Source organism: Bos indicus, chromosome 2, assembly GCF_029378745.1.
Source record: "Bos indicus isolate NIAB-ARS_2022 breed Sahiwal x Tharparkar chromosome 2, NIAB-ARS_B.indTharparkar_mat_pri_1.0, whole genome shotgun sequence".
In the NCBI taxonomy this organism is placed as follows: Eukaryota; Metazoa; Chordata; class Mammalia; order Artiodactyla; family Bovidae; genus Bos; species Bos indicus.
The window spans coordinates 130,882,293-130,902,228 of record NC_091761.1 but is presented as its reverse complement, the minus strand read 5'-3'; the positions used below and the strand labels follow the sequence as shown (position 1 = coordinate 130,902,228).

General features: G+C 59.0%; 1 protein-coding gene across 2 annotated transcripts in view; it reads right to left on the bottom strand.

Annotated features, from left to right (window-relative positions):
- Positions 1-19,936, bottom strand: part of RAP1GAP (RAP1 GTPase activating protein) — a 52,062-nt gene that overhangs the window by 11,827 nt on the left and 20,299 nt on the right. For both annotated transcript variants that reach the window (XM_019981995.2, XM_019982006.2), the window contains exons 3-16: positions 19,765-19,858; positions 12,385-12,420; positions 11,344-11,391; positions 10,080-10,118; positions 9,324-9,509; positions 5,759-5,862; positions 5,407-5,485; positions 4,986-5,039; positions 3,233-3,316; positions 2,936-3,036; positions 2,672-2,801; positions 1,480-1,635; positions 952-1,023; positions 264-350 (exon numbers count right to left, since the gene is read on the bottom strand). In XM_019981995.2, coding sequence (XP_019837554.2) covers positions 264-350; positions 952-1,023; positions 1,480-1,635; positions 2,672-2,801; positions 2,936-3,036; positions 3,233-3,316; positions 4,986-5,039; positions 5,407-5,485; positions 5,759-5,862; positions 9,324-9,509; positions 10,080-10,118; positions 11,344-11,391; positions 12,385-12,420; positions 19,765-19,858 — 1,270 coding nt within the window. The remainder of the gene's footprint in view (positions 1-263; positions 351-951; positions 1,024-1,479; positions 1,636-2,671; positions 2,802-2,935; positions 3,037-3,232; positions 3,317-4,985; positions 5,040-5,406; positions 5,486-5,758; positions 5,863-9,323; positions 9,510-10,079; positions 10,119-11,343; positions 11,392-12,384; positions 12,421-19,764; positions 19,859-19,936) is intronic.

Below are 19,936 nucleotides of genomic sequence, written 5' to 3'. Positions count from 1 at the left end.
ATCTTGCTTCCCCACGCCCCACCTCCACTGTGTCATCTGTGCCGTCAGCCTACCTCCGAGCCCCTCCTGGGCATTCCATAGGAACCCCTGCTTCCTCTCCCTGGATTCTGGCCCTGCTCACTGGATTCTGGCCCTGTCGGATCCATCCTTCCCCTAGGCGGCCCTCCCTAAGGCCAAGGTCTGAACATGGCTTTTCCCTTCCCAGGAGGCTCGGCTGAAATTCTAGGGGGTGGTGGGTCCCAGTTCCAAGAGCCCATGCTCACCTCCAGCTTGGCAAACTTCTCTGCCTTGTAGCAAGCATATTCGGCATTGATCAGCTTTGTCAGCAAAAATTCCTGGAACTCAGGCCCCTGAGAGCCCCCAACGTGGAGAAGAGAAAGGGGGGAGGTCAGGGCAACACAAGAAACCGGGGGCTGAGACGCAATGAGTCAGGGGCTGGGGCTCTGCTGGGTTCTGTCCTCTTCACTCCTGGAAGGGCACCTCCCTGAGCTCAGTGCCCCAGCCCAGGCGCCTGTGAGAGGCCCCCATGCCCTTCATGGCTGCCCACCCCTCAGGAGAGCTGGGTCGGGGGTCTCCCACCGCCTCGGTCTGGGAGATCTGTTGGGGGACTGGAGCTAAGGCTCCTTCTGAGAGATGAGAGACGTGTGCCCCCACCCCCAAACATTGTAGAAGACTGAAATTGTCAAAAAGACGACAGAGGGGAGGGAAGGTCACAGAGTCTGCTATGCAGAATGTAAAGCAATGATACAGTCTACTCTGTGACTTTGTGAAACAGTCACAGTTCTTATCAAGATGGACAGAAAAGCTGGGCCCCAGCCAATCCGTTAGGGGAGCCTGGCTGCCCTGGCACCCAGGGGGGCTCCACGACCTAGTACAGTGCACTGTGCACCCCAAGGCCCCCACCCATTTAGTCCTGCTCTGCCCACGGCGGGGCTGGGAGCTGCCCCTCACCTTCCGAAACACAGCAGGGTCCGGGAGGGGTGGCCCGAAGAAGGGGACGTCATCTCTCGCAGTGACGGACACCTGGAAGGGAGGGTGGGTGTCCCTGGGGGGTCCCCACACCAGCCAGAGACCCCTGATTCGCCTCTCTAGCCCGATGCTTGGCACAGGGCCGCCCCTTGGCTGGGGACATTCGGTGACTACAGATGGGGTAAGCAGACCCCAAGTTTTCAGCGGCTCCATCCTTGGTCTTGAATTTGAGTGGTGAGGAGGGGTGGAGGGTCTCTGGGCTCATGAGGGCCAAGAGGAGGAGGAGAATAAAGAGCGGAAAAGGGTAAGCAGCCTTTTTTAGGGGAGGGACTTCAGGCAGCAGAGAGGATGGGATGGGAATCCTCCGCCATCATCCGGGCAACAGCGGGGCTCAGAGCCCTCCGGACAGCACGCCTATTCAAACCTGGGAAAACCGAGGTTCGGAGAGGCCTTGCAGCGAGTGAGGACGGGGCTAGGAGGGTGCCCTCGGGAGGCTCCGAGATCACCCACCTTGTAGAGGGGGCCGTCGGGGCCCCCACCCTCGGCCTGCACCACTACGTAGGCGTGCAGGAAGTTGGACGCAATCATGTCCGGCACAAACGGCGTGTTCTCGTCCTGGAAGACCACAGCCACGATGTCGTTGCCAATGTGTCGCTTCCGCTGCAACTGAACACAGGGCCACAGCCTTTCAGCGCCTGGCAGGGGGTGCGGGGAGGGTGCCCACCGGGGTGGAGGGGGGCTGGGGGGTAGGCAGAGGGGCATATCTAGGGAGTGGCTTCCCCCCCAGAAAAAGGTGGCGAGAAACTGGTCTTAAAATTGTTTTTGTTTTCTTGGAATTCTGTGGCAGAGGAGAACACTGAGGCTGAGAGAGCAGGGGCCTGTAAGGTCTTCCAGTGACCTCGGGGACTTGGATCCAGGCCCCTGGTCCCCAGGCCCTACCTCTCTGCCCTCCTCCTGTCTAAACACCCCACACATGGCCCCTCCTGCACAAGTTAAGTTCCGCTCGGTATATATGAGTTGCTAAATTGAACAGAGAACCTTATTCAAAGAAAATGAAAAGACATTAAGGGTAAGGAAGAAACGTTTCCATTTTTCTCCCATGACGCCTTCGTCCGCCTGGGGTGGAGGCGTGGGGGTCTCAGGGAGAAGGCAGGCAGCCCCCAGGAAGCTTAGGGCACAGTGGCAGATCTCCGGGTTCAGCTCGGGGAGTGTGCCTTGTGCTTGCTCATCACCAGGCCTCTGCAGAAGGCGGGAGCCATTCTCCCCAGGAACACTCCGCCTCCCTCTCCCACCTCCTCTGCAGCCAGAAGTCACTTGATCTTGAGCGCTTTGCCTGACTCCCACCTCTGCCAAGTCTAAGTGCCCCCGAGTGACCTGACAAAGCCCTTCACTCCCGCTAAAAATCCTCACTTACTGAGCTCCTGCTCCATCGCCACCAGATCCTGTTCTAGCCACTCTGTGTGCATCCTCTCACTTGGGCTCACCTGTGAGGTAGGTGCCATTATTGTCCCCATTTCACAGATGTGGAAACTGAGGCTCCCACAGCATCACAGCCACTTTTCACCCTGCCCCAACCAGAGAAGGCCACAAGTCGGGGGACTGGATCATTTCCCTCTCTCTATCCCAGGGCCCACTGAGTCTGGTGTGGTGGACGCTGAAGGAGCAGGTAGATGGACGAACAGGAGGACAGGCAGAGGGCTACCTGCTGGGCGTCTCCTTCTGTGTAGGGCAGCTTGGTGGACACGTGAAACATGATCTCCTTGTTGCGGAAGTTGCAGTACACAGACTCGGTCCCCGTCTGCCCGTGGGTCACGTCCAGGCCTCCTCGGAACCTGCCCCAGGCCCCCCCAGGCCACAGCTCAGTCTCCAGCCCCAGCCAGGCCTCGGTGGGACCAGGACGGGGGCTCCGTCCCTGCCCAAAGGCATAGGTCGGATTCTCATATGCCTATCCCAACCCAGGGCTCACCCCTTAAAGTCCTGCAATTTGACCTTCTGGCCCAGAAACTCGAGGAACTCCACGAAGGCAGGGCTCTCCTCGTTGGTGCTGAAGAGTTCTTCCTCGGAGGTCTGGCAGGGGGGCAGGCACACAGAGGGCAGAAGTCATCAAGCTGGGGTGCCATCCCCCACTCACACCCAGGAAGGCTGGAAGGGGGACCTCTGGCAGGCCCGGGGTTCCTGAGCTCGAGTCCCCAGGTAAGGGCTCTCCGTGGCAAAGCTCTGAGGCCCCAGGTACGTGGGCTGATGGGAGAAGGGGACCGCACACCTGCCCGAGCTTCTGATAAATGACTCCGAACTTGAAGTTATTGCTGATAACGTGCTCGTCGAAGGTGACAATGAGGCGAGAGGCCTGCAGGGAGAGGGTGACGGGTGAAACACACTGCCTTTATTTTCCTTTTTTAATTTGTATTTTATATGGGTGTATAGCCAATTAATAATGTTGTGATGGTTTCAGGCACACAGCAAAGCACCTCAGCCAAACATACCCATGTATCCATGCTCCCCCAAACTCCCCTCCCATCCAGGCTGCCACATAACTGAGCAGAGCTCCCTATGCCATACAGTAGGTCCTTGTCAGTTATCCATTTTAGATATCGCAGTGTGTGCATGTCCTTCCCAGACTCCCTAACTATCCCTTCCCTCCATCCTTCCCCACTGGGAACCATAAGTTCACTCTCTTAAAGTCTGACACACCGCTTTTTCAAGTTCCTGTTTATGGCTCTACGTGCCAAGCACTGTGCCAGGCACTCCACATGCATCATCTCATCTTCTTCTTGGAAAGGGTCCGTGAGGGACTCTCACTGCCCTCATTTCACAGATGAAGATGCCCAGGTTCTGAGAGCTGAAGGAACTGACTTGCTAAGGTCAACAACTGCCAAATGGCAGAGCTGGGGCTTGAACTCAGGTCTGTTGGATTCCAAAGCCTAAGCTCACTGCTCCTGAGTTTTGCCCACGAGCTCCCACCCCAACTCTGCTCTAACACCGGCCTGATGTCCAGCTCTTCTATGAAGTCATCTCATCATTCTAGGACAGGCCAAGTCCCGCCACTGTGCTGTGGAGCCTTGAGCAAGTTCCCCTCCTCATCTTGTCCTCTTCTGTACCTGGGAGGTGGGACCTGATCACTGAGACCCTCCTTCAGGGGACCTTTCCTGGACCACTCACTTCTCAGGGACCTCACCTTGCTGGGGAATTCAGTCAGAGCCACAGGCTACACCTGTCTTTCAGGGTCCAGCTCTTTTGAGAAGCCCTCTGGCTCACTGTGGAGAAGGCAATGGCACCCCACTCCAGTACTCCTGCCTGGAAAATCCCATGGACAGAAGAGCCTAGTAGGCTGCAGTCCATGGGGTCGCTAAGAGTCGGACACGACTGAGCAATTTCACTTTCACTTTTCACTTTCCTGCATTGGAGAAGGAAATGGCACCCCACTCCAGTGTTCTTGCCTGGAGAATCCCAGGGACGGGGGAGCCTGGTGGGCTGCTGTCTATGGGGTTGCACAGAGTCAAACATGACTGAAGCGATTTAGCAGCAGCAGCAGCAGCAGCTGGCTTACTGAAGACTAAAGCCCCTCTCCTTCATCCCACACTATCACAGTGACTTCAGCACCCAGCACCAGAGCTGCAAGTGCAGCTGCCATCTGCTGGGTGGTACCTAAGGAGGCGCCTGTGTTACTCTCTCCCCAGGTCCCCTCCGGAGTCAGAAAGCAAGGCCAGTGGAGCCTTGGCTCGGGAGCACAGATGACCCTTAGATGGGTGCCCAAATGGCACTTGAGAATTTCCAGAGGCAAGAAAGACTTGCCTCCAAGGCAGACAGCACTGGGTTCAAATGTGGACTTCCTTATCTGCTGGGCATCCCTAAGGCAAACCTTTCTGGGCCTCTAGTTCCTCTTCTACAAACTGCGGACTTTGCAGGATTATTGTGAGGATTAAATGAGAGAACTTAGAGAAAGTACCCTGCACAGCGCAGGTGCCCAATACATGCTTGATCTCCTAGTTACCCACCCTCCCCAGGTCCAGCCATACCTTGGGGTACAGCACAGGATAGAATCGATCCACATTCACGTCTTCACACACCAACTGCAGCAAGAGATAAGTGAAGGCCTGAGGGTGGGCCCTCTGGGCCTCCCGGGCCAAAGTCGGGTGGCAGGGACAGCAAGACAGCAGAGATGTGCAGTCAGGGCTGAAGCAGCCTGGGCGTGCTGTCACTCAGAATAAGGCAGGCAGAACTGGGGCCCCTGTCTCCAAACGGTGCCCAAAGAGTGCCCCAAACACACAGCCCACGTGTCAGGGGAACGCGGAAGGGGCAGGACCCCAGAGACAGGCCGCAGCACCCAGACCAGGATCTGGGGCTAAAGCCGAGGGTCTGCAGGGGCCAGGCCGCAGCCCAGCTCTGGGCCCATGGGGGCTGCCTGCAGGGCTCCGCCCGATGGAGCAGACACCTCACCTTTGCCATCTGGACCACGTTGGGGAACTCAGTGAGGCAGGAGATGGGGATGACGTCGTGGTATGTCCGGCACTTGGTCCTGGGAGAAGAAAACCCACGCTGAGAGGTGAGGAAGGGGGAAAGGGAGACGGGAGCCCCGCCCCAGCCAGTAAGACCAGGAGGGGCAGACCTCCGGGAGGTCCAGAGGGGAGGAGGGGCCAGGGCTGGCTTAGGCGCTGACCTGCTGTGCAGCCTCAGGAAAACCGCCTGCCCTCTCTGGGCCTCCATTAGAAGAGCGGGTAAACTGGGATGGGCTTGCAGACCCTGAGTCCGCGGCCCTCCCTGCTCGCAGGCCCCCTCACCCCGCCCTCACCTGAGCAGCAGCCGCAGGTGTTCCTGGTCCCCGATGACGTCATACTTGAGTGAGAAGACAAGGTGGCCCAGGGCGGTGTCCAGCGAGTAGTAGTTAAAGTGCTCCTGGGGGAGGGGCGCCAAGGGAGCGAGCCAGGCTGAGCCTGAGGCTTCCAGAAACCCACCCAGAAGGCCAGCTCCCCGCGGGGCGGGGGTCCCTCCCCAAGCAGCGGATGTCCGGGCTGACAGCACACTCTGCCTCAGAGAGTGCGTGTGTGTTTGTGTTAGTCGCTCAGTCGTGTCCGACTCTTTGCAAATCCCGTGGACTGTAGCCTGCCAGGCTCCTCTGTCCATGGGATTCCCAGGCAAGAGTACTGGAGCGGGTTGTCATTCCCTTCTCCAGGGGATCTTCCCAACCCAGGGATCAAACCTGGGTCTCCTGCATTGCAGGCAGATTCTTTACTGTCTGCGCCACCAGGGAAGCTCTCAGAGACATGCATTTAAATCCCAGCTTTGTTGCTGGCCAGCTGGGCAACCTGAGAAGGCCACCTTATCTTTCTGTGCCTCTGTTTCCTAGTCTATAAAGTGGGAGTGAGGCCAACTACCTTGTGGGAAGGCAGCGGGGACTGGGAGAGGCAGTGCCTGAAGCAGAGAAGGGGTTCCTGAATGTCTATAGTAACCTCGGCTCTCTGAGTCCTCAGCAAGGTCAGGACCACATCTGTATGTACATGGCATCTCCCAGCCCCTACCCTTCTCCGAGCTGGCCACACAGTATCTGTGTGTGTGTGCGTGTGTGTGTGTGTGTGTGTGCGCGCACGCATGCATTCAGTCATGTCCGACTCTTTTGCGACCCCCTGGACTGTAGGCCACCAGTCTCCTCTGTCCATGGGATTTTCCAGGGAAGAACACTAGAGTGGGTTGCCATTTCTTACCCCATGGGATCTTCCCGACCCAGGGATCGAACCTTTTGTCTCCTGCACTGGCAGGCGGGTTCTGCACCATCTGGGAAGCCCACACAGTAGGTGCTCAATAAAAATATGTCGACTGACTGACTGTTCAACTCGTAGCTCTGTGGTCCCCGAAGCCAGCACCCGTGAGAATCAGGAAATCAGGAAACGAAACATCATGAACACACTGGGCGGTTGGCCTGGCTGGCTCCCATCGTCCCGCCGTACCTGGGAAGCCGCGGGGTTGGGAAGAAATACTCCCCAGGGCCCAGGGGAGACTGCGGCAGGGCTGGCACCCCTGAGAGCAGGGCAGGGCTGGCACCTCCAGGTGGGGAGGCCCCAAGGCCAAGGACGGGAGTGCCAGATTTTACCCCACGTGACCCTGGGCTCTCCTGCCAGCTTGGCTCCCCAGCCACGCCCACGCCAGGAGTCATCATCAAGGAAGGAAGTCCTATTTAGCAAGAACACTAGAGTGGGTTGCCATTTCCTTCTCCAATGTATGAAAGTGAAAAGTGAAAGGGAATTCACTCAGTCATGCCCGACTCTTTGCCACCCCATGGGCTGCAGCCCACCAGGCTCCTCCGCCCATGGGATTTAAATATAAACAGCTGCACTCAAAGGGCAGGAGGAAAAAAATGCAGGGGCCAGGGGATGGGCCCTGCACATCCACAGCTCAGGGGCGTCTGCAGGGACCTGGGGCAGAGGCCTCCCAGCCCTGCTTGGGCACAGGGTAGTGGAAACCCCCAGTGCTTGGCACCATGTGCAGAAGAGGAGAGGCAGGCACTTGGCAAGGAGGGCTGCACCAAGGCCAAAGTCACCCTAACCTCTGCCAGACCAGGGCCCACCGCTTCCCCAGTCACCCTGCCTGGAGGGGCGAACGGCCCTGCCCCTCTCCGCGGGCCCCCGGCCCCTCCTCTCTGTGCTGCTAACCGGACCCTGGTCATTATACTTCCCCCAGGAACTCCTGACCTGTGCCCCTTCCGATCCTCTGGTGCTCATGGCTCCGCCTTCGTCCTGTCACTCACCGCTGTCACTCATCACTCTGTTAGCAAACCCCTCTGAGTGCCAACTGTATGTGCGGTCACACAGTCCCCCGGGTCTCACCAACTAAGAGCCTCCGGACTGTGGGCTCCTGGGATGCAGGTCCCCCTCCACTCACGGGTGCAACCCCCTGCCCGGCTCTGGGTCTGTCCCCAGGCGTAGCTCCTGAGGCTGAGCCTGCTGGTTTGGTTCCCGTCACGCTTTAAGCACCCACACCCACCAGGACCAGGCCAACGCCGTGGACCCAGACTCAGCACACGCAGCTCCTCAACACCTCAGAGAGTCGTGCGTCCTTCCCGCATGTGTGCAAACACACACGCCGCACACAAACGCGCACACATATAGGCCTGGGAGCGAATGCCAGGAACGTGACCACGTGTGTGCGAAGTCGCTTCAATCGTGTCTGATTCTTTGTGATGCTATAGACTGTAGCCTGCCAGGCTCCTCTGTCCCTGGGATTCTCCAGGCAAGAACACTGGAGTGGGTTGCCACGCCCTCCTCAGGGGACCTTCCCAACCCAGAGACTGAACCTGCGTCTCTCATTCTCCTGCATCGGCAGGCGGGTTCTTCACCTGGGAAGCCGGCAGGTCTCAATGGAAGGTCAGCCAGAGCCAGGTCCAGCTCCGAGCTCGGTAACTGTGTGACCTGAACCGATCCACTGTGCCTCTGAGCCTCTTGTTTCCTCTTCTGGAAAAATCAGGACAGTCCTGCTGTCCCAGAGTTAATTATGAAGGGGTAATAACAGCTAACATTTCACTGAGCACCTACTGGGGGCCAAGCGTGGTTCTCAGTGCTTCACATGTACTTCTATCATCCTCATTTTTATAGATGAGAAAACAGGCTCAGGAAGGTTAGACACCTGCCCAAGGTCACGCCACGAAGCAACAGAGGAGTCAAGAAGCGCCCTCAGGGCACGAGACCCCAGAGCCGGCACAACATTCCGCCACTGCACTCGTAACTGATGGCACCTGGAGTGTGGTCCCGGCGTGTGACCTCCTCCCCAGCTCCCGCTGCCTCGTCCAGCAGCTTCTGCCCAGGAGCTGGGCGATGCCAGCACACGCTGTATGGGGCAGGGGCCTGGATCTGGGGCAGGTGGTGGCGTAGGGGCTGCCCCCGTCCGGGTCGCCCCATCGCCCACCTCAAGCTGCCTGAGCACACGGCCTGGGTCTGTTTTGTTCGCTGCTGTATCACTGGCGCCCAGAACCGGACCAGGCACCCAGCTGGCGCTCATCACTCGCTCACCCTGATTGAGCACTTGCCTGGTGCCAGAGGCCTTTCTATACGCCTCACAAATAGCATCGCGTTGAAGGCATGAGGTGGGAATCACCACCCTCTCCGTTTGTACAGGTAAAGAAACCAAGGCACAGAGTGGGAAAGCCACTTGCCCGGGGTCCCACGCAGTCAGAGGCAGACTCTGCTAACCACTACGCCATCATGCCGCCTTGGTGCCATCCGTGTTTGCTGATTGAATGAGCGGATCCACGACACATGCTCCCTGGACTCCCGGGATGGCTGGCCAGCCCAGCCTCCACCCCCAGGGCTGCGCGGTGACCCCCTCCGCACCCAGCCCGGCACTCCCAGCCCAGAGGGCCACCCCACCTTGCCGAGAAAGTGCTTCCGGTAGAGGCGGGCAGTGTGGTTGCACTCCAGCTTCACCTTGGTCGTGGGCGACTGCAGCGGCTCTGTCTCTGGGATGCTGGTGATTTCGTGATTGGTGCCTTCAATCCAGTAGCCCCCAAACTGGGGCAGCAGGATCAGGGGGAAGGGCCCTTCTCGGCCCAGGACCTGAAGGAGCACTCAGCTGAGGGTCACTCACCCTGCACCTCGGTGGGGGCCTTGGGACACCCCCCCCAACTTGGACCCGGAGCCACTTCTGTCATGGCTGAGGGGTACCAGGGCATAGCCTGGAGCCTCCGAGGGTCCCCTGGCTCACACCCAGGGCCCCCTCCCACCTATTTGGTTGGCCAGAAAGTTTGTTCGGGTTTTTACAGACGATGGGATGGAAAAAACCCAAAGGAACTTTTTTGCCAAACCAATACTAGCTCGAACCCTTCTCCTCCCCCTGCAGGCCCAGACCCAGACACACACAGCCTCGGAGGATGGGGGTGTGGGGACAGGTAGAACTGGGGGGGGGGGGGGCGTGACGCTGGCCGAGAGGCTGGCATGTGGGCTCAGACGCCTAAGGGTTTGAGTGGGCTCTGAAGTCCTGGGCCTGGAAACGGAGGCTCCAGCACCCACAGCAAGGCCTGCGGTCAGGCTGTGACAGGAAGGAGGACCTGGGTGTCTGGACTCCCTGCTGGAGCGCCTCCCAGGCTCAGGGTGGAGACCAGCCCCGTGGGGTCTCCGGCTGCTTACCTCGTGGACACTCGGGTACGGAATGTAGTCCTCCTCCGTCTGCAAAACAGGGCAGGGCAGAGGTCACCCCTTTCCTCCAGCCTCCCCAGGACGCCTGTGGTTCTGCCAGCATCACCCACCCCCGCCCCCAGGCTGGAGGAGTGGATGGGGCCGTATCCTCACCTCCCCATCCCACGGTGGGGGGCTGGGGGGTGACCCCACGAGGCAGGGGCTGGGGCAGGCTGAGCTCGCTAGGTGCTGGCAGCCTCTTCCGAGCCTCCCTCTGCCCGGTGAAAAGGAGGCACATAGCCTCCCCAGGAGACACACCTCTGGACGGGTGGCCCTCAGTGCATGGGAATGGCTTGGGGGGCTGGTTACATGGACTGCTGTGCCCCACCCCCAGAGCTTCCCAGGCTGTGGGTCTGGGTGGAGCCCAAGAAGTTACATGCCAACCTGCCCTCCAGGTGACGCTGATGCGTCTGGTCTGAGGACCACACTTTGAGCAGCCTGGCTCTGGACAAAGCATGAGCCTTGTAGCCATGAAAGCCCTCATCCCTACAGCCCTGGGCCCACTCCTACAGGACCAACCGGTCTTCTTGGAGGGTAGGGGTCCCCAGTCACCCACCACAGAGCTCGATACCTATCAGGAGGGGCCCTACAGCCCCCACGCCAAGAAAATTCTGAGTCTCAAGAAACTCCACACGTGTCTTTCAGTCCTGAGTTTCCTGGCAGTCTCCTCTGGAGGCTGGGGGGGCCACCGGGCCACCCCCTCCCCATCTCCTGCCCCCACCCCCCTCAGTCTTCCCAGGCAGGGGCTACAAGGTGCGAGGAGCACACGCCTCCGGGTCCTGGGTATAGCTGGCTTCAAGGAAAACCTCTTACAGCAGGCTGTGAGGGATGCGGCTTCAGTTCTGGGAAGGGGGAAGCCTGGAGAGGCACGGAGAGTTTACAGCGGAGTGGAGCTGGTGAGGAGGAGTGGAATAAGGGCCCCAGGCCTATAGCAAGCGAGGGGTTCTCCGCATCTAGGCCTCCCAGAGCGCAGGGACTAGGTGTGCCCGGCTTCCCCCTTGGCCTTAGCACCTGGCCGGCAGTGAGACCGCTCCAGGAAAGGATGCTGGGTCCTCCTGGGCTGGCTGCTCCACTCGGCCATCACATCTCCCACCTCTAGAAAGGGGGCCTGCCTCCCCCGTCCCCATCCCCTTCCATCCCCAAGCCCTTGGGAGTGCACTGCTCGGGAAGCCGACTGCCCCCAGAAGGGTGGAGTGGGACCAGCGTCCAGACCTACTTTGAGGGGTGGTGGGAAGGAGCATCGCTGTTCATCCATCCTGCTTCCCTGCAAAGAGAAGGCAGCACAGCCCATCATGGCCCTGCCATGCCCAGTGCAGGGCCGCTCCCCGCTGCAGGCAGCACCCCCTCCAGGTAGATGGTGATGTTTGGGGGCGGGGTGGGAGTGGGGGCTCCCAGGGCAGGGTGCTGGGTACCCAGGCCTCCGGCCTCGGAAGGGCGGGCCCTCCTAGAAGGCCCTGGGGCTGAGGGAGGCGGGCAGCAGCTGGGGGCGCTGGCCGCTGCTGGGAGTGGGGGCAGGGCTGATGCAGGAGCTGGGGAGGGAGGGAGGCGTCTACACAGATGCGCCGCTGAGAGGGAGAAAAAGAGGAAGGAGCGGGAGAGGGAGGGAGAGAAGGAGGGGGAGAGGTGGGAACGGAAAGACAGAAAACTCAGAGAGGCAGAGAAACAGAAAGATGGCGGGGGACAGGGTCTGAAGGGTGAACCAAAGCTCAGGCAAGCTCCCGAGCTTTGTTCAAGTGCCATGCCCACACCTCCCAACACCTACCCGAGCCAAACAGCAGGCAAGGGGCCTGGAAGACCAGAGTGGAGGAGCGGAGGGGTCAGGCAGGGGGATGGGGGCTGCCCTCCCTGCTGCAGCCCAGCCTCTGGTTGCCCCGTGCCCTCTTCCCACTCCACATGGGGGTCCTACAGAGCCTGCGACGCTCTTGGGAGACGGGGGATGGTCTGTGTAGGCGGGGGTGGGTTGAGGTGCTGAACCCGGCTGCCTCCACAGGAATGGGAGCTGGGGAGACCCAGGTGGGCCCTAGGCCCCAGGGGTCAGCCAGGGAGCTGGGCATTATCAGTGCCTGTCCTCTCTTCTGACCCCGACGGGGAGCTCTGGACGCCGCACCGTCACCATCTCCTCCTGGCACGGTCTGCAAGAGCTCCCGGGCCGGTCCTCAGAGAGATGTCGGGCTGAAGATACAGCAAGGGCCGCCCCCCAAGCCCCAGCCCCGCTCCCTCGGTGGCTCCCTAGAACAGGCTTCAGAGCCCACCTCACCTGCATCTTTTCAATCATCTCAAACAGATCTGTGTTCTGCAACAGAGATGGGGAGAGCAGGTCAGCGCTGGGGTGGCCCCGCAGACACCGCAAGTCCCCAGGGTATCTCCACCCACCCCAGCCCTCCCGGTTCTCCAGCCCTCGACCAATCCCTGTGGATCTGTCCGAGCAGCAGAGGGACCACAAGGGACGCCGTTTAGGCTGGGGCTCTGTGCCACGGACTGGAAGAGTCTGATGAGCTGCCTCGGGCTGTCCACCCAGAGTCCAGGACCCTTTCCAGGCAGCCCACCCCAACTGATGCTCTGCCCCAAAGGAGGGCCTCAGATGAGAAGGCCATGACCTTCAGGGAGAGACACACCTCCCTGTCACCGCAGGAGTGGCAGTGCCACGATCGGCCCACGAGCCCCTCAGAGGAGCCCCAGGTCGCAGCTCCAGAGATGAACCCAGCTGGGATCCTGGGGAGGGTCGGTGGTGCCACCCACCTCTGGAAGGAGGACCCCACCCTCCCCACCAAGCAGTGTGGGCTTTGGGGCTGTTGGGGGGCCGAGAGAGGATGCTGAGATGTCCCACTGGCCTGATACCTGAGTGTGAGTGCACACACCCTCACCTACCTGTGTGTGAGTGCACACACACCCTCCCCTACCAGCGTGTGAGTGCACACACACCCTCCCCTACCAGCGTGTGAGTGCACACACACCCTCCCCTACCTGCATTTGCGTGCACACACAGCCCCTCCTCCCCCTCACATGGCCACCGGGCTCTCTCGAGGCCAGCCTGGGCACACACGGGGTTAATCCAGCCATCTGCCAGCTGTGCTTGGCAGCTTCGGCCTCTCCAGCGCCAACTCCCTACGAGCCTTCCTGGAAGGCGGCATCCTTGCTGGCTGGCAGGGCTGGGGGCTGGGCCTGGGAAGCCCCTGGAGTCTCTAGGAGCACGCCCCTCCCCCAGCACCTTCAAGGCCTCAATTCAGTCGGCTCCTGCTGTCCAGCGGGGGCACCTCTGGAGCTCACACACACGTGCCGTGGGGTTGTACACCAGGAAGCACATATGCCTTCTCTCTCTCTCTCTCTCTCTCTCTCTCTCTCTCTCTCTCTCTGGATCAAACACACACAGGCCTGCACGCCAATATTTAAACACGGTCTCACTGTACCAAAGAAAGCAAACACACAGAAACCCACCGCACAAACCCACCAGGTCTGTGTGCACCACTTCTTAGACTCAGAGCTACACACGAACACACACAAACACATATCAGTGTTCTATGTCACACAACAGCACACTCCCTCACACACACACAGGTCCAAGTCCCCCAGGAGCCACACACACAGAGGCAAACCCATCCCTGTGTTTTGCTCTGCTTGCTTTTAGTCGCTCAGTCCTGTCCAACTCTTTGCAGACCCCACGGACTATAGCCTACCAGGCTCCTCTGTCCATGGGATTTCTCAGGCAAGAATACTGGAGCAGGTTGGGTTGCCATTTCCTTCTCCAGGGGATCTTCCCAACCCAGGGATCGAACTCCAGTGCCTCCTGCAGTGGCAGGTGGGTTCTTCACCACTGGGCCCCCTGGGAAGCCCCACCCATATGAAAATCTGTGCAACTGCACCAGTAATTGCACACAAAGCTACACAGACACCACACGACTGCTCTCAAGACCGTGTTTTGAGCGATACAATAACACGCGCTTGCAGACACAGGCAGGTATGTTCATGGAAGCGGAGCCACAGAGCCCCACCCCCACCCACAAGCTCACCGTCCCCGTCAGAGTCACACACCCTGTGTAACAGACACGCCAGACTTGATCCCACAGCACTCGGAGAAAAAGAAAAAAAGCATGCAATAGCTAGGGGAGTGCTTAATTGCCAAGGATGAGGGGCTTGGGTCTGAACCCTCCCCCCAACCACGCAGACAGAGCTCTGTGAGAGATCACCAGACACGGACACCCCTCGTGCACCCCGCTGTGAGGCCTGCCCACAGAAACGCCCACCCTGGAAAACGCACGACAGGTGTCCCAGGAGATGGGTGACCTGCGGCCCTCGTGGCCACACCCGACACTTGAGAGCTTGGAAGAGACAATTCCACAGCAGTGCCGGCGGAGACCACAGACTCACAGTCCAGGCAGGCAAACACGCCTGTCAACTAACACGCTGTACAGCGAGCAGCGTCTGTTGTACCTTGTTCAGCAACAGCGGTCGTGTGCCCGAATGAGCCACACAGCCTCGACCCAGCACAGGCCCAGCGCCGGCCATCCCGGGGCACCCGTGTCCTCCAGGACACCCCACTTGGGGTGACCTCACACGGCCAGGAGCAGGCACCAGGAGTCGCAGCCACCTAACACTGACACAGGGCTCACTGTCACCCAGGGCACGCACAGCAACAAGTGACACCGCAGATCCAGCCTCACTCGTGCACCAGACGCCCTGACACAGGAAAGGCTGGGAGCCAAGTGGCCCAGGGCTCCAAGCAGAGTTACATGGTGACATCCAGACCCCTCGTTAAGGGGGGGAGGGGATGATGAAGTGGTCCCAAGGCTATCGCGTGCGCGCGTGCACACACAAACACACACACGGAGTGCCCCTCTAGCCCAGAGCCACAGCACCACCATGGGCACTCTGTTGCTCAGGCAGCTGCAGAAAGAGCCCAGGGCCTGGGACCCCAGGACAGGGGTGTGCCCTGTGGCCGCGGTGGCCGGGTGTCAGACCAGAAGCGAACACACCCTCCATGACGGAGCCTCGCACACCCGCCCTGCCCGGGACAGAGCCCGCCGGGCTCCGAAGAAGTTGGGCCGAACCGTCTCTGGCGGGCACCCCTCGGCCTTCGCCCCGGTCCTCACCTGCCAGCCGGCCCCTGCAGGCAACGATCCTCTCCGGGGACGGCCGGGGGGCGCCAGGGGCCGCGGCTGCGCCATCCCGAGCCCGGCCCGGCCCCGGCCCCCCGACCCCGGCGTCGCTCCCACTGGCCCGGCCGGCTCCGGCCCGCGCGAGACGCGCCTGGGTCCCCGCAGCGCCGAGCTCCGCGCTCGCGGCTCCGGGCTCCGGCGGCGCGCTGCCTGCGCTGGGCTCGCCGGGCGGCCGGGCCCTGAGGGGGCGGGGCGCCAGGTACGGGCGGCGCGGGGACGGGGCGGGGCTTCGGGCATCCGGGGCGGGGAGACGGGAGGCCCCGCCCCGCACGGGCCCGGGACACTGCGCCTGCGCGCTCTTGCCGGCGCCCGAGCGGACACCAGAGCACCCGGTCTGTCCGGTGCGTCCCTACCTGGCTTCCTATAACGTCCTTCTTCTAACCTCTCTTAACCCGGTCCATCCTAAAGGAAATCAGTCCTGAATATTCACTGGAAGGACTGATGCTGGAGCTGAAACTCCAATACTTTGGCCACCTGATGCAAAGAACTGACTCAGTGGAAAAGACCCTGATGTTGGGAAAGATTGAAGGCGCGAGGAGAAGGGGACGACAGAGGATGAGATGGTTGGATGGCATCACCGACTCCATGGACACGAGTTTGAGTAAACTCTGGGAGTTGATGATGGACAGGGAGGCCTGGCATGCTGCAGTCCATGGGGTCTCAAAGAGTCAGACACAACTGAGTTACTGAACTGAACTGAACTGAACCTCCTCTTGGGTACTGTGCCTTAGGGCCTCAGAGATGGGCTTCTTGGGCTGGGCTTTGAAGTCGGGAAGGAAGCGGCGGGGATGGGAGGCTTAGGTTGGAGACAGGGGTTTTCTTGAGCATCTGCTTAATGTTGGACCCTTTGCAAGTCTGATCCTCTCCCCACAACTCAAGAGGTAGGAATGTTATCCCCATTTTACAGAAGAGAAAACTGATTCCAAGAGATAATGTATGCTCAAGATCACACGGCTAAGAAAAGATAGAACTAGCAATCCACCTCCATCCCCACCAATGCCTGACAGGCAAACTGGTACCCTGGTTTCCCCAGGCCCCAGGCCCATACCTGTCCCTTACTGCCCCTGACCCTGGGGAGAGGGCAGGAACAGGGGCGGCCAAGGCCCCATGCGTGGAGAGGACTTCAGGATATGTGGGTTCTAGCTCTGACCTTGCTAAACTTGCTGAGTAGACTTGAGTAAGCCCTTGCCACCTCTGTAGGCCTCAGCTTCCCCATCTGCAAAATACAATGCCTCCGCAGGCCCTCCAGCTGACCCTGCACTGTGTCTGCCACTGTGAGTGGGGGCAGGGCCGCAGCACCCCCTCCCCAGACAGATGCTGGGAAAGCAGTAATTGCTTCCTGAGTTCTGGCCAAGTCAACACCAGCTGCTTCGGACCCTACAGGGCAGGGCTGCCCACCAGCTCAGTACCCAACCTCTCTTCAGCTCCCTGAAGGAGTTGTTGGCAGCTACACACCACCACTCTCCATCTCAGGGCCAAGGGCTCCTGGAAGGAAGGCACTGCACCTTCCTTTCCCCTAGACCTGGCCATGGGTCAGGCTGGAGCCCAGGAAGCCAGCGGGAACCCTGGAGATGTGTGTTCCAGACACAGCGTAGCTTTGTTTTTAATAATTAACAGCAGCAAATATTGATTTATGCAGGCACTTTCAGGCCTGAGCGCTTCCGGGCACCCATCAAAATGCAGCCAGAGAAACATTCATTCCCACACGGGGAGGAGGCAAGAGCTGCTTGCATCAGTGGAGACGTGTGTGTGCCAGGAGTGGAGAGTGCGCACACGTGTGCCTGCAACTGTGTGTGTGTGACTCTGAGAGCAGATGTGACTGTGTGTCTGTACACATGTATCTGTATATACATGCGTGTGTACACGTGCAAATCTGATTACATCTGCAGACATGTGGATGTGCCCGTGTGTGTAGGTGTGGGTAGGCTGTATATGTAAACAGGTGCAGATTTCTAAATCCTCGAGTAGAAAAACCCCTACAAGGGAACAGGGTAGGAGGGCCTTGGGTAGCTCTGTGTCTCTACAATGTGGCTTCCCAGAGAGAGAGATGTCCCTTCTGGGTGTTCTCTCCTGCCCTGGGAACATAATGAGGCCAATCATCCCTCAACTTCCTGATTGTAACTTTCCAAGATTACTTTCACAGTCATCACCCTTTTGCAAATGGGCCTAGTGGGTAGAGAAGAAACTGTCCCCTCTATTTTACAGACAAGGACCTGAGGCCCAGGGAGGGGCAGGGCTTTGCCCACTGATGCACGGAGGTCACCTGCTCCTCAGACTGGCTCCGCCATCAACATTAATGTGAGCAGAGCCGGGAGAGGGGGACGGAGAACATGTCACAGACCTGGGACCCCTCACCCCTCCCTGGTTTGCTGGGGACCCAGATGGATCACTCAGTCTCTCTGGGTCTCGGTTTCCTTTCCTGTCAAAGGAGAACAATCCATCGACTGTGTCTTGATCCTGGGATGGGTGTGGGCTGTGGGACGGGGCAGTCTGGAGCCCGCAGCCGTCTGAGCCTATGTTGGCACAAATGGAGGCTTCCGGCCGAGCTGGGCAAGAGGCCAGGAAGCCTGGGGGAGACAGCCCAGCGCTAACCTGAGCAGGCAGGACTCAGGGAGATGGGCTCTGCTAACCCTCATGTTTCTGATGGGAACACTGAGGTGCAGGGAGGGGAAGTGAACCCAGGCCTCCTGCCGGATGCTTAGGGGGACAAGGACTGGGAACCTCACTTCTGAACCCAGCTGCCATGGAGTCGCTCCCTTCCAGGTCCCAGGATCCACATGGCCCAGTCTTGGGCTGTTGCCCAGGCACAGACAGCAGGAGAGGATCTCAAGGACCCCCTGATATAGTCCCTAGGACCCACACTTGGACCCCCTTGGAGGTGGTGATCCCCCGAAAAGTACAGTATTCCTTGGCCATGTACCATTCCTGACCTAGGAGGGGTACATAACTCTTGTTCCAGGTCAGAATTCTGGGCGAGAAGCTTGGCATATCCTGTGTCTGCTATTTATTGGCTGTGTGACCTTGGGAAAACCACTTTACCTCTCTGGGCATCTGGATCCTTATCTCGAGAATGCCTACCACCCAAGGTTTGATAAAAGGACTGAGAAGCACGATACCTGTGCACACGCTTTAGGATCCGAAGAGTGTACTACACGAGTGAGAGCTTACTGCCCTCGGCATTAGAAATTCCACCAGACTAGGCACCCTGCTCAGACTACATGAGTTCCGGTCCTGGACCCATCACATCCTACCTGTGTGTCTTTGCGCAAGTAACTTAACCTCTCTTAGCTTCGATTTTCTCATCTGCAAAATGGGACTAAGAGGAGTATTAATATAAGTCCACAGTAGTTATAGTTTGGGGACGAAATGAGATCCTGCATGCAAAACATTAAGAACCCACCCATTAACTATTAAGCCCATGCTGCTGCTGCTGCTAAGTTGCGTCAGTCATGTCTGACTCTGTGCGACCCCAGAGACAGCAGCCCACCAGGCTCCCCTGTCCCTGGGATTCTCCAGGCAAGAACACTGGAGTGGGTTGCCATTTCCTTCTCTAATGCATGAAAGCGAAAAGTGAAAGTGAAGTCGCTCAGTCGTGTCCAACTCTTAGCAACCCCATGGACTGCAGCCTACCAGGCTTCTCCATCCATGGGATTCTCCAGGCAAGAACACTGGAGTGGGTTGCCATTTCCTTCTCCAATGCAGGAAAGTGAAAAGTGAGAGTGAAGTCGCTCAGTCGAGTCTGACTTTTAGCGACCCCATGGACTGCAGCCAACCAGGCTCCTCCATCCATGGGATTTTCCAGGCAAGAGTACTGGAGTGGGGTGCCATTGCCTTCTCTGATTAAGCCTGTAGTAAATCTCAATAAATGCTTGTGGTTATTACTACTGATCCCCTGAAGAGGTTGTTTAGTTATCTATCTCCTAACCAGACCATGGCTCCTTGAGAGCAGGGTCCGTGTCACATCGATTTCTGGCACCTCAGCACCCAGCAGAAAGTTGACACAGGTCATGGGCCAGGCAAACATTTGATTTCGAGGATAACAAGAACAGCCTCATTTACAGGGCTTTTACTCTGTGCCAGATATTATGCACAGTGTTTTATCATCACTTTTTCACACTTTACCCCACCTCACAGGGCTCCTCTGAGAAGCAGCCCTGTGAAGTGGGATATTCTCATTACACCCGATTTACAGCTGAGGAAATGGATGGTATTGTCGATAATGAAGATAAGGAAGAAAAGCTGTTCGGCCAGTTTATTCCCAGCTGTTTCTCCCCCCAACCTTACTACAGACCCTGGTTCAACCTCTGAGACTGTGTCAGGTCCATCACGGGCAAGGAGCGGTATCCCCTTGGGGGGCTAAACCTCAAGCCCCATCTACCCAAACATTTGGCCTCTGCCCAGCAGTCACTCTTAGATATCTCCTGGCCCTGGGGTGGGGGTGGGGGGTCCGCCAGACCGGGGGCCACGGGCAGGCGAGCACTTACCTTAGGTTGGAATGAAGTGGTCTGAGAGGGAACTAAATCCACTCTTGGCAGGTCTAGTGCCTGAGGGAAGCGCTGGTTCTGCCCATCACTCCTCCTGGAAGAGAAAAAGAGTCTGAGGTCAGGGAGGGCCCCAAGTCGGGAGATCTGTGAACTTTGGGAGGAAGAGTCATTC